The sequence below is a fragment of the Numenius arquata genome, chromosome 20, assembly GCF_964106895.1.
Source record: "Numenius arquata chromosome 20, bNumArq3.hap1.1, whole genome shotgun sequence".
NCBI classification, from domain to species: Eukaryota; Metazoa; Chordata; class Aves; order Charadriiformes; family Scolopacidae; genus Numenius; species Numenius arquata.
In genome coordinates this window covers 6,333,284-6,345,629 of record NC_133595.1, presented here as the reverse complement: position 1 = coordinate 6,345,629, position 12,346 = coordinate 6,333,284, and the positions used below count along the sequence as shown (strand labels likewise).

General features: G+C 48.4%; 1 protein-coding gene across 1 annotated transcript in view; it reads left to right on the top strand.

Annotated features, from left to right (window-relative positions):
• Positions 1 to 12,346, top strand: part of ACAP3 (ArfGAP with coiled-coil, ankyrin repeat and PH domains 3) — a 92,322-nt gene that overhangs the window by 51,961 nt on the left and 28,015 nt on the right. The window contains exons 5-10 of the mRNA XM_074161454.1: positions 4,552 to 4,610; positions 7,283 to 7,466; positions 9,396 to 9,440; positions 9,889 to 9,984; positions 10,293 to 10,367; positions 11,500 to 11,511. Coding sequence (XP_074017555.1) covers positions 4,552 to 4,610; positions 7,283 to 7,466; positions 9,396 to 9,440; positions 9,889 to 9,984; positions 10,293 to 10,367; positions 11,500 to 11,511 — 471 coding nt within the window. The remainder of the gene's footprint in view (positions 1 to 4,551; positions 4,611 to 7,282; positions 7,467 to 9,395; positions 9,441 to 9,888; positions 9,985 to 10,292; positions 10,368 to 11,499; positions 11,512 to 12,346) is intronic.

Genomic DNA, 12,346 nt, shown 5'->3' with positions numbered 1-12,346 from the left:
ATGACCTTGATCTCGTCTTGGGCTATGGCTTCCTGTGCACTAGTAGTCCTTAGTGGCCCTGACCAGCTTCACCTGGGGCTTCCACCCACACCCTCCACCCATGGGCCCAGGCACTCCATTTAAACTCCACCTGGGGCCTTCAGTCTTAGTTTGAGCTGTGCTGTGGGAGCACAGGTCTTCAGCTCAACCACAGCCATGGACCCTGGTGATCCCAACTCACAGACTGATTTCTCTAGCTTGATGCTGGAACTGCCTTGTCACCATGGATCTGCCTGGCGGTCTCTGGGCTTGACTCTGATATGTGGACTGACTTCCCAGCTTCGGACCTGCCTCATTGCCACAAATTTACCTGATGATCTGGGCTCTTGGCTGAATCTGGCCACCATCTCTGGACTTGCCCTGCTTTCTTGGTGTGGAGCCTTGGCCGGTGAGGCCCCTGCTCTGCCAGTGCTTTGGACCAGGAGCTGAAGGGAAACAATGGCTTTTGCTGCTTCTTGATGAATTCCCACTGCAAATGCTGTTGCCTACCTTTAACCTCTACTCAAGTGCTATTCCCGTGTGCAGCTACGATGTCCTACTTCTGAACTTCGTGCATGTAACTGCTGAGAGAAGCAGTCTGCAGCCAGGCAATCATACTTCTTTTTACCTTCTGCTTTGATTTGGAGCCTGATGGGATCTCCTCTTCTCTTGTAGGTTCTGCAGAGTCCTGTGGGAGTGCTATAACAGTAACATCCCTTTGGATCTCTGATATCTTGTATCTTGGATTTTTAGGTTTTCAATTCCAGGAATAGCATCCTGCCCACGTTTCACTTCTTGGGGGCATGAAATTCCTAAGCCCCCCTGTCAAATAGAAGTTTGGATTTATCCCTTTTCCTCAGAAGCTCGTGCTGGGGAAGTGAAATACAGGATCTGGGCTTTTGCTGCTGTTGGGTGAGAGCTGTGTTAACTCCCTTCTTTCATGCTGACCCTCCTCCGGCACAGATGTGTGTGAGTCATAGGCTGGACTTCCCATGTCTTGGTGGAAGCTAAGAGAGAGAGGGTGGGGTGATATTTGGTCTGGAAAATCTTAAAACAAATGGTTTGTTCCAAGTATGTCTGGGAAAGAAGAAAAAGCCAAGAGATGATTTTGTATTTGAAACTCTAGCTCTTAAAACTCTATTTATTTTGTGTTGAAAATTGAATGGAGGACCCACTTCAAAATATTCCCCTGGTGATCTTCCCTGGCAAAATTAACGAAGCAGCAATAAGAGTAATGCTGGTATCTTAGGATGCTTCTCAGTGGAGATGCTGCTGGCAGGGAAGGCATAGTCATTACCTAGTATCCCCTCACAAACAGCTTGGCGATCCCTGCCCCGGATTTGCACTGCATGAACCATTGCAGACTGGAAGGAAGGGCACTGTTGCAGCGTTGTGGGACTCAGGGCATGAATAACAGGAGCAGGGGAGAGTAGTATTGACAGAGCAGGAGATGGAGGTGTATATATATATGGCCTGTCTTCCTCGTTTGTGCAGTTTTCCTGTTCTGATACAGATGCATTTAATTTAAAATCCGTATAGAAATGTCCCTGTACCACAGGCAGAGAAATACTGCTTATGTGTTCACCATGAGTTCAGTCCCCTCTCAGTAAGGAGCGGTTTTATGAGCTCTGATTTTTAGTCCTGGACTGAATCCTTAGTTAATTTTCTTCCTCGGCAGCCTGAGAACGAGCCCATGTTGTGGCAGGAGAAGAGCTTTGCACGTGGGCCTGGAAGTGTCCTGCTGGGAGAGTGTCTCCCTGTTACAGGCGAAAAATCTTCTGTAAATGCTTCACTTGTGCTGTTGAAGGCATCTCTCCTTTTTCCAGCTGGACGCTGGTGTGCAGAGCCTTTCTGGCTACTACAGAAGAGCAAGGGCAGTCTCCTACTTCCAGGGTGATCTGCCTGGCCTGGGACTTTGCTGGGTTTGTCCTCTGTACCAAGTTATCAATGGATTTTGCTCATTGCTTTCAACGCAGTGCCCAAGGGCACCAGCTAGGAGCTGATTTTTCCAGGCAGAAGCGGTAAGGTGGATGATCCTAAGCAAATGTGTCATCCTGGTGGAAACCAATGATGGAAACTTTCCAGAGGTAGGTGCAGGTGGGAACCAGATGGCTTTCTTGCTGCATGGGATCATGAGTTGAAGGGAAGGATCGTCAATGCCCAAAGTCACTTGGGGAAGCTGCTCCATGGGAAAAGTTGCAGGCCAATGCCTCTTGGAGTGCCGTTGGAGAGAGCGAATGGATGCCAAGAGCAGTAAATAATTTACATTGGTAGAAACACAAAGCTGGGTGGTCTTGGTTCTCTTTCTTTCCCCCTTGCTTTGCATCTGTTCATATTTAGAGGCTGTTCATGGCTGTTTATACTCAGCTAGTCCTGGCGTGCTTCTGGCTTTGTCCTTGGCTGCAGCCATGCTTATAATGAACGTGTCTGAGGCTCTGCAGCTGACGCTGCTGCTTCTGCACAGGGCGCTTTATGTTCTGTTTGGAGTCGTACACCTGCATAGTGTCAAAAGCATGACTTGCTTATCTCTGCGTGGGAGATGTTGGGTAGGGAGGACATCTGTATCCGTATGAGGCTGTTGGCACTGGAAGGAAGGCTCAGGAATGAACCAGGATGGTTTTTCTAGTAGGTTACTCTGGGGCATGAGAAGGTTAAAGCTTGTGAGCACCTCAGAGTGCATGTCACACGCCAGATCTCTGCAGTGCCTGCCAGGATCCCAAGGTGGTGGACAAGTGCTGCTCGGGCTGGGAATGCAGGTCATGCTCCGGTGGAGGGAGGTGTTCTTAGTTTTGTTCTTGCATCTCACGATCCTTTATTTTTAACTGGCAATTAATTAAGTCAATCTTCCCGAAGTCAAGTCTGTTCTGCCTGTGATGGTAACTGATCTCCCTGTACTTATCTCACCCCATGAGCTTTCTCCTCTTGCTGAGGAGGTGTGGTGAGAGGGTGGGTTGGTGGGTACCTGGCAGCCAGACAATGTTAACCCACCACCTCCACACGAAAAGCTGCTGCTTTAGGCAATGCCAGCTCTTTTGCATTGTAAATGATCTAAGATGACTGTTCCTGCCTCCTGGAAAAAGCCAGGAGATCCAGAGGTGCTCACCACCCCTGGGTCTTACCTGAACTGTGTAGTGCAGCAGAGAAGGTGGGCAGAAAAGGAAAGGAGAAACGGTGGGCGAGGTGTCAAGAGAAGCTGTCCAAAAAAACTCCCACTGGAAATCCAAGCTTGCCATAAAGCGGGGGGTGGGGGGAAGCAAACTAGAAAAAGGCATTTGTTTTAATCTGAAGAGCTTCACGCAGTCTGCTTGCTGAAGCCTTGACAAAGTCCTGCGTTAGCCTCGCACTCTGGGGGCTCCCCTGAAAGGGCTTTGGTCGCTTCAGGAGGGAAAGCAAGGCCAAATGCTGGACTGGGAAATGCTGCTCCTGGTGACTGCGTCCTCAGGAAGACAGACACAGTTACCGTTGTGTGTTCCAGCACCTCTCTAGGTTAAACTGGCTGCTTAGGACACAGTGTGAAATTGGAGCAAATGAGGCAGGGCTACTCGTGGCAAACAGCCGTAGTGATGCCAGACCCCAGCACTGTGATGTTTTGGGGTATCGTTAAGTCCCCAGGCCTTGTGTTCCTGATGGTGGAACAAAATGGGGTCCCTGTCCATTCTTTGAGGGCCATTCTCTCTAGCTGCAGCCTGGCCAGTGGCTTTTCTGTGTAACCCTGGGGCAGCGTGTATTTGCTGCTGTAGTCACTATGTGGTCTGGGAGTCTCTGCCCATCTGGTCCCAATTAGCCAAAATGCTGCATCATCCCGATGCGTGTCTGAAATATGGAGTAATTTGTGATCGTGCCCGTCAGAGATGGATGGGAGGGAGCTGAGCAGACACCACTGTTGGGCATCCAGCGGAGGGTAGGGGGAGAGCATCTCTTAAAGAAGAGGGGAGGGCTGGAGGTGAGATGGGCAGAGGGTGTAGAGTAATAGGCTTGGGACCATTTTTTTGTGAGAGACAGACAGGAGACTAAAACTGAAAAGACTTGTAGGAACTCAGTCTATATACTGTATGCTTGGACCTCTCACCTGTGTTCATCAGCCTGTGGCTGGCTATGATGTACCTCCAGCGATTATTCCTGTCTCCCTCACTAAGTGGTGTAGTGTTGAGGTGACAGTGCCCTCCTCTGGCAAAATGTGAAATTCGAGACTCGGGAGGGTTAAAAATGGGGACCATGAAGACAACAGCTCCTACAAACACTCCTCTTATGAAGGTATGTTGGTGGCATAGGTCTCTTTGGGATGTCAGAGCCCTGGCACAGGCTGTGGAATCTGCAGTGCAGGAATTCTGCACTTGTAAGAGAATGCTGTAGCTACAGAAAAAAGTTATTACCCATTATCACAGTCATCAAGTAATGGACACCACTAAGCCCTGGAGTAATGCTGAGTCCCGCTCACTGAAGCTCCTAGAAAGCGTCGATGAATTTTCTGACTCCTCAATGTTTCCATGTTGCAAAAATATTTTCTATTCTTTTCCCTCTCTTTTCTTTCAGATCCTGTTTGACCAGGCTCAGAGGTCAGTCCGGCAGCAGCTGCACAATTTTGTGAAAGAGTGAGTACTTCTCTTATCAGTTTGGTCTTCAGCTTCTTGAACTTCCGTTGCACCCATCCTGTGTGCGCTGGAAACAGAGCTGCATCCTCTGCACAGCTACTGAAGCTTGGAGCAGAAAAGACACTGAAAAGAGGAAAAGATGTGATTTGTATGATGGCTGTTGCTGTTTTCTTGCTACCCTATCATTTGGTTGCTCCGTTGTCAACCAGGTGTCTTCATCCTGTTCCCAGCTCATAGTTAAAGCTGGACATGAGGCATACTTCCAGGTCAGAGCAGAAGATGACAGACAGGAGGGCCCTTGTTGGTGTGGAGAGCACAGCTAATCATCACTGTGCCTTCAGCTTGGCCACTGGTTCAGAGTTCTTTGCTAGTGGAGAGCAAGTTTACAGTGCCCTGGTGTGAGCAATGCAGAATATTGCATATTAAGGATGTGCACTGGCACATGGCAGGCCCGAGGTGTGGAAGAACTGGGCCCGGGAAGTTAATTAGATGGGGACAGCATGTACCTTGATCAAGGCTCTCAGCAGGCTGTCCCCATGTAGCACGGGATCCTACCTCAGCTGAATGTAGGTCAGAGACGCAACCCAGGCCTTGGGCTACACAGGAGCAGGTTGCCATGGGAACTGGTAATTGTCCGTGAATCCCTCAGCAGCTGCATGGTTTGATGGAGGGAGGGGGTCCATAGCTGACCCCCCCTCTTCCTCATCCCCCTCTTCTGGCCTGGCACTCACCCTACCCCCGCTTTCTGTCTAATCATTTCTCTGATGAGCTCAGATTTAATCTGCTTAAACCTGGCAGTCGGAAGGGGGAATTTCACCTTCCTTTCGGGTCTGTCGTCCTTTCAGCATCTTTGCAACTTACTCCTTTTTTGCTCTTGTTCTGCTCAGCCTCTGCACTTGCGGGCCCTGGCGCTTTCATCTTTGCACCGCCTCTGTCCTTGTCTGGAAAATAATTTCTACGCTTGGGACCATTTTGAATAATCCACCTTGGGCCAGTTTGCAACTTCCTGGCTGATGATGGGGACAATGGGAACCGTGCCCTTGCATGGTGGTTCGTGCCTATCTGAGAGGGCAATATTTACCCTCTAATCTGCCTTCCCTGTCCCCAAGCCCTGAAGGTCTTTGCCTGGTATGCTCAGGAGAGGTCAGCTTGCCCGGACCATGGTGTTAGTAGCCAAATGCTGTGTGATTACCTTAGCACCTTACCAAGCCATAGACCTTGCTGAGAAGGAGGGTTTTATTAGTAAAGTCTTGAGGTTGCAGTCACGCTGCTGCAGCCTGGCTTAGAGCTAGCTGGGAATTCCCAGCAGTATCGTACGCCTCCAAACTCCTGCTCGTTTCCACTGGGGATGAGGAAGCCATTCTCTCCAGTGCTGGGTCAAAACCTGTGTGAAATCCCCACAGCCCTTTGCTGCAAGTGACCCAAAAATGCGAAAAGTGACCCCGCTATTTTCCTGTGAATAGAGCTAGATGGCCATGTAACTTGGCAGCCCTGAGGGCGATGTGAAGAAGCAACAACCACCAGAACAGTAATCCAGTCACCTCTATTTTCATTTATCCTTGCTGTACCTGCCCATGGAGGAGGCTCTTGGCCAGAGGCTGATCCATACATAAGTATATGCAACTTCAAACAGTTTGCCACAGGGCAGAGTTCAGCACTGACTGTCGTGTTCAACTGAGGCTCTTCATCTTCCCTAGGGCAAAGAATAAGTGGATGCTACTTATTTACTAGCAGGTTTTGACTACTTTAAGTTGTAACAATTTATAATTGAGGTAAACGGAGCTTCCCTGGACAGAAAATAAGTGTTTGTGTTACAGCTGCTGTAAATCAGCATTGCCGCTTTCAACTCCTGAGGAACCAGGACCACTTGTAAGAGGTGATCTTCAGGAATTGCTGTCCTCACTTCTTTGTGGTCATGCAACTCAAATCAAGTCCTGCTATTTAACTGAAAAAACAACTGAACAAACTGAAAACCCCTGCCTGTTGCTTTGCATTTATAGCTTCCCCCCGGCCCCTGCAGAGCAGACCCCTGACCCCATGTGAGACCTCTAGGCTTCAACAAAACTTTGAAAATTCATATTGTACATCATATTTCTGAATGCAAATGTTAATAAATGTGCCTACTATAGAAGAGGAGAAGAATAGTCAAATGTCTGGATTTTATGATCAGACAAGAGGGAATGAGCTAGACGCACGTGAGCGGCCTGGTTTCCCTCCCTGAATGCCCTTTCCTGAATTTGAGAAGTAGCTGGCTTTACTCTGAAAGTGAAACATGAAGCAAGTGTTTTCACAGGTAGGTTCTGAAATGTTCTGCTCACCACTTATTCTGTGGGCGATTGTGGACTGTCTTTAGGGCTGGATGCCATCTGGCCTGGCTTTCTGGTTGCTGTCCCTGGAGAATTTCCTTAAGGCTTTGAAGAGAGTGTGTAAGATCTTATATTTTTTCTTTGCCAACTGTCTCTAAGAAGGACTGTCTAGAGTTAATCTGGAGTCAGTCCAGCTGGACACAGTGGAGCTTGGTGGGGTGGCTTAGGATCCCAATGGCATCTGGAGCAGATTTTTGAGTGATTGTAGTACCTCTGGCTGCACCTTTTCCCGCTTTCCTGGTATCAGCAATATTCTGTCTGCTTTGTAATTGTCATTCTCACCATCTCATTTTCTTCGGGTTCCAGTGATGTCCGGAAATTCAAGGAAACCAAGAAGCAGTTTGACAAGGTGCGAGAGGACATGGAGATTTCACTGGTGAAGAATGCCCAGGCACCTCGGCACAAGCCCCATGAAGTGGAGGAGGCAACGGGCACCTTGACCATAACTAGAAAGTGTTTCCGGCACCTGGCTCTAGACTACGTGTTGCAGGTTGGTGTCTGTGACCCCAGCTCTGACTGGATTTCCCAGGACAGAACGAGACATCACAGGCAAATTGTGAAAAAATCTACTGTAGGGGATGAAGAAGTGGAGGGATGAGAGAGGGCAAGTAGGGTCTTACAACTGTACATCCAGTACTTCCCTTCCAACCTGTACTATGCTGTGGGAATGTGTGCTTACCTATGTTTGCACCTTTGCATGGCACTGACATGACTCTTCATGTCACAGACGTTCTCCTTCCTAAAAATGCTACATCGTACCTGAGAAGGGAAATCTTAATCATTTTTTTCAGTAAGAGAAATCTAACACACTGCCTTACACTGAATTTCTCTTCCCAACGGGGGATTTCCTGCAGGAACACTAACTGCACCCGGAATGGTTGAGGATTTTTCTTGGAATCATTCATAGGCTTCATGTCAGGTCTGTCCTTTCAGGCAGTGGGGGTATTAAGCAGACAAATTCAGTGTTAATATTGATCTGTGTGTGTCTCCACTAGCTGTCACTCCTGCAGCACCCAACTAAGACCATCTGCCAGCAAGTTCTGTCTGACCATGAGGTAGTTTCTGATGGCACATGCTCTGGCAGCTGCAGATAGAAAGGCAATGCTGTCCCCTTAAGGTATAAATCAGCCTGTTGTTGATCCTCCTTTAGGATTGCAACTTTTTGCATCTAGGATTTAGATGTGAATGCAACTGTATTTGCTGGCAAGGTCATGCTGTAGTAATCTCCTTCCATTTCTCCTGCTAACGAAGAGGAAGAGTTCCTTTAATGTGCTGACCCAATACTGGGGATTTCCCTGTTGGCCCACTGCAAGGTACCAGTCTAAATCCATCAGTTTTGACATGCGTAGACGTGAACTTGTCTGGGCATCCTTCGGTATTTAATTTAGGATATAATGAAGAGAGTTATAATTTTATTCTCTCATATCTGAAAGGAGAGCTGAATTGTCTGCACAACTGAAGGGCACCCCCTCATAATGAATTAAAACTGTATCCTAATTGCAGTAAGTTAAGCTCTCCCACTACAAATCCCAACTCGGATACCTGGGAAAATGGATAACTTGGCTCGCAGCAAAAATAAAGTCCCAGAATTTGCCGTGGTGGAATCAGCTATGGAGGGCACTGTATTGGCAGAAAAGTCCCAGTTGGTCCTCATGGAAATGCTACATGCAGAAAATCTTCCAAGCGGCATCCTCTGCATCCTCTATTTCTCCAGCCTCCAGAGACAGACCCTGGTTTATGGATCTGTTGCACCTTTCCCATCTTGCAGAACTCATCTTTGTTGTCTTTGACTTTGTCAACAGGCCTGAAATTAGCATGGTCAAACTTGAAGGATTGATTACTCACACTGGGTGTGGAAAGGAGAGATCTAGGAGGCTGGGGACATACCTGAACTACTTTGTCTCCCCTGCTGTGTTGCTGTGAGCCATGCACTTTTCTCCAAGAAAAAAGGGTGTGCACACTGAGAACATAGTCACACACACGCTTCCGCCCCACAGGTACCACAATTTCCTGGCTAGGTTCACTATGATTGCTGAAAAAAACCCCCATAACACTACACTGGTACCTCTCAGCCTGCTAAGAGAAATCAAAGCAGTGACCTGATAGATTAAACATCTCCTCCATGTGATGCCAAATTGCACTCTGGGGTCAGTGCTTATTGTCAGTCTATGTATAAACTACACCTAGCAGTGACCTTCATCAGTAGCAGCCCAGGTCAGAAAATGCATCTATACTCTTTCCCTTTTTATTCCACCTGGAACTCACCAGAACTGTCTTTTCAGAAGCTAAATTTCTGGAACTGTCCTTGAATAGCTTGTGGTTTGCTGCTGTGGGTATTGCAGCAAGTTCATCCTTAAATCTCCGTGCCAAACTGCTCAGTGCTTCTGATGCTGATAGTCTCGTCATGATTCCTTTCCAGATCAACGTCCTGCAGGCCAAGAAGAAGTTTGAAATACTGGATGCGGTAAGGGCTCTCTGTGTTTTGTGTGGCTGCTCTCAGTGACTCAATGAAAGGCAGCCCTCTCCATTTCAGGTTGCGTGGGTCAACATACCGACTCCCTGGTCTGCCCTGGAGATACTATCTGGGACTGCTCTGGGGGCTGCAGGTATGCTGACAAGAGGGGAGAAGGAAGGACCAGCAAGATACCCCACAGGCCAAAACTAGAGGGGACTTTCAGGGGTGACAGATGCTGCTTTTACTGCTTTGTGCTCACAACACGGGTTGCCTGACAGTGTGGAAGTATGAGAGGAGGAAAGGAGAAGAGGGAGAGGCATCTCATGGATAGATTGCTTTGGGAAGGGAAAGGGTTAGACCTTGAAGAGGCTTGTTTGTTGGTAATAAGGGATAAGGACTTCTCATACTCGCTTTGTCCCAGAACCTGTTCTGACCTTGCTGTTCTTTCCTTCCCCAGATGCTGTCCTTCATGCATGCGCAGTACACCTTTTTCCAGCAGGGCTACAGCCTTCTCCACGAACTGGATCCCTACATGAAGAAACTAGCCACAGAGGTGAGGAGACAGGGAATATTGTCGACTCAATGTGCCTGTTGGTACCCCTTCACCCTGAAAGGACATCTTCTTTAGCTACCAAACTTGGTAACCAGGGAGTGGTCAGGGCATCATGCTTGTTGGGTGTTGGATTAGCTATGCCGTACTGCTTTCAGTGCACACCCAAACACAGCCCTTTTCCCCTCTTTGGGGACTTAACGATGTTAGGCAGGGCTGGTGTAATCCCAGAGCAGGGAAGCAGAGCTGGATAGTGGCTCATAAACCTTCTTCCTGACTTTTATACCTGGTGTTCTCCTCCCTGCCTTTAGCTGGACCAGCTGGTGATTGATTCTGCAGTGGAGAAGAGGGAGATGGAGCACAAACATGCGCTGATACAGCAGAGGGTGAGTCCTGGGGCCGCAGCTTGGTGCAAGCAGCGCTTCTCTCTGATAGTGTGGCTGTCTGGATCCCACAGTGATGAGGGACCTTGCTGAGTTAGTCCTTCACAGCCTGGAGCAGTAGCAGGAGAAATTGTTGAGATGAGAGTAATAACCTCCTGGATGCCGGAGGTCTAGCCAGGAGGTAGGGCTGATGAAATGCAGGGCATTCAGCCGCTGACACATCCGAGTACACAAGGGAGAGGGACACAGGGAGGACCCCATGGGTCCTGGGCACCTGGGTTGTTCTCCCAGCTCTGCCCCAGACCTGCTCTGCCTCTGAGCAAGCCTTCCTTCTGTGCTTTCTCTCTCTCTCTTTGCTGCTGTGGATGTGGGAAGACTTAAAGGTTTGTGTTCTATAAATGGCTGAGAAAGAGGAGGGGATGTAGTTGTTTGTAGTTGCCTGTGAAAGCAACTTGAGTGCCTTGCGGAGATGTTTTTGGGGAGAGTCTAGAGCCCACTTTTCTCCCACCCTTACTTTTCTCTGCTTTTCCTCTTTTCTCCCCCAGTCTCGCATCCTCAAATAAGCTAGCTGTTGCCTGGTGAGCCCCATGATCTCCAGCTACTGCAGTATTCACGTGTCCCTTCTGACGCTCCTCTGGTACCCATGGACAGGACTTGCTGCGGGGCCTTTTCTTTGTTCCTCAGGGGCTCACACTGTCCTGAAGTGATGTTGATGGGTTGTAGCGGGGAGAGAGCAGGACTCTGTGCTGCCATTGAGAGAGGAGTGTTCTGCAGTGAACTTTTTTCATGCAATTCTGCTCCAAACTGCAGTTCAGATGATTCTTGCTCAGCTCCTGTGACGTGACCTGGCTACAGCCTTGAGCAGCATAACTTTGGGAAGGTCCATGGGGGCTATGGTATCCCACTCTCACCTGCTGTAACTGGGAGTAACCACCATGAATTGGCAAGATAATAAGATTTATTATCACACAATTCTGATCCTTCAGTAGAGAGGCATTTTTGGTTAACGTGTGCTCTGATTTTCCAGACCATTCATCTGGGAATGATTCCAAATCTGAGGCTTGTAGAAACATCAACTAATTATTATTTTTTTTTCTTTTCCTTCTCTTCATGGATTGCTGACCCATCCCTTCAGACCCTCCTGCAGGTGAGTACCCACATGTATTTCCTCTTTCTGGCATCTTCATTGCTCAGAATTAACATTTTGCTCTGGACCTTTACGAAGTCCTGCCTTTGAAAGCAAAACAGAGCAACGTTGCTGTCGCATTGGTGCTGTCACCTGAATACTGGAGATGTAATTTCAAAGCCTGGTTTCAAGTGAGTTTGATTTCACCCTCATCAAAGCTGTTTTCAGTTCTCTGCTAAAATAATATTTCTGTTCACTCTACTCTGTATGGGAGTCTTGATTCAACATTCAGTGTTGCGGTGGCAGCAGTACTGGGCTGGCTTTCAATGTAGGTTTGATGCCTCGGAGCCTTTGAGGGCTATGGGTCTGGTGGGAGGTGAATGGCTCATAACAGAGGGCGTTGGTGGACTTTCAACACACACTCACCCTCTGTGGGCAGAGCGAGAGGGGATTTCAGAGAGCCCTGGGAAATAGCTGTTCATCAACCAAGCCCTGAGCAGGACTCACTAAGGAGCCTGTGTCTGGCAGGCACTTGTGTGGATCGATACTTCTCAACAGGAGGAATCTAAGTGGCTGCTGTTCTCTTCCTAATGCGCTCTCTCAAAAATGTCATAACCCATGAAATGGAAACGTAACCAGATTTGAAAGCTAATGACAGGCATTGCCTGTGAATCGGCCTGCGCATATGCTCCCTTTGGTTAAGTGTTCTGCGGGAGGGATAAATCCATTTGTGAACTCTCAGTTCCTCTGGGACCCTGCTGGAGTGATGACTTCATTCGAGGGAGCATGGAAAATCTCTCGAGCGCAGTACATTTCAGCTAAATCTCTTTACGTGGCTTTGCTGACTGGACTAGCA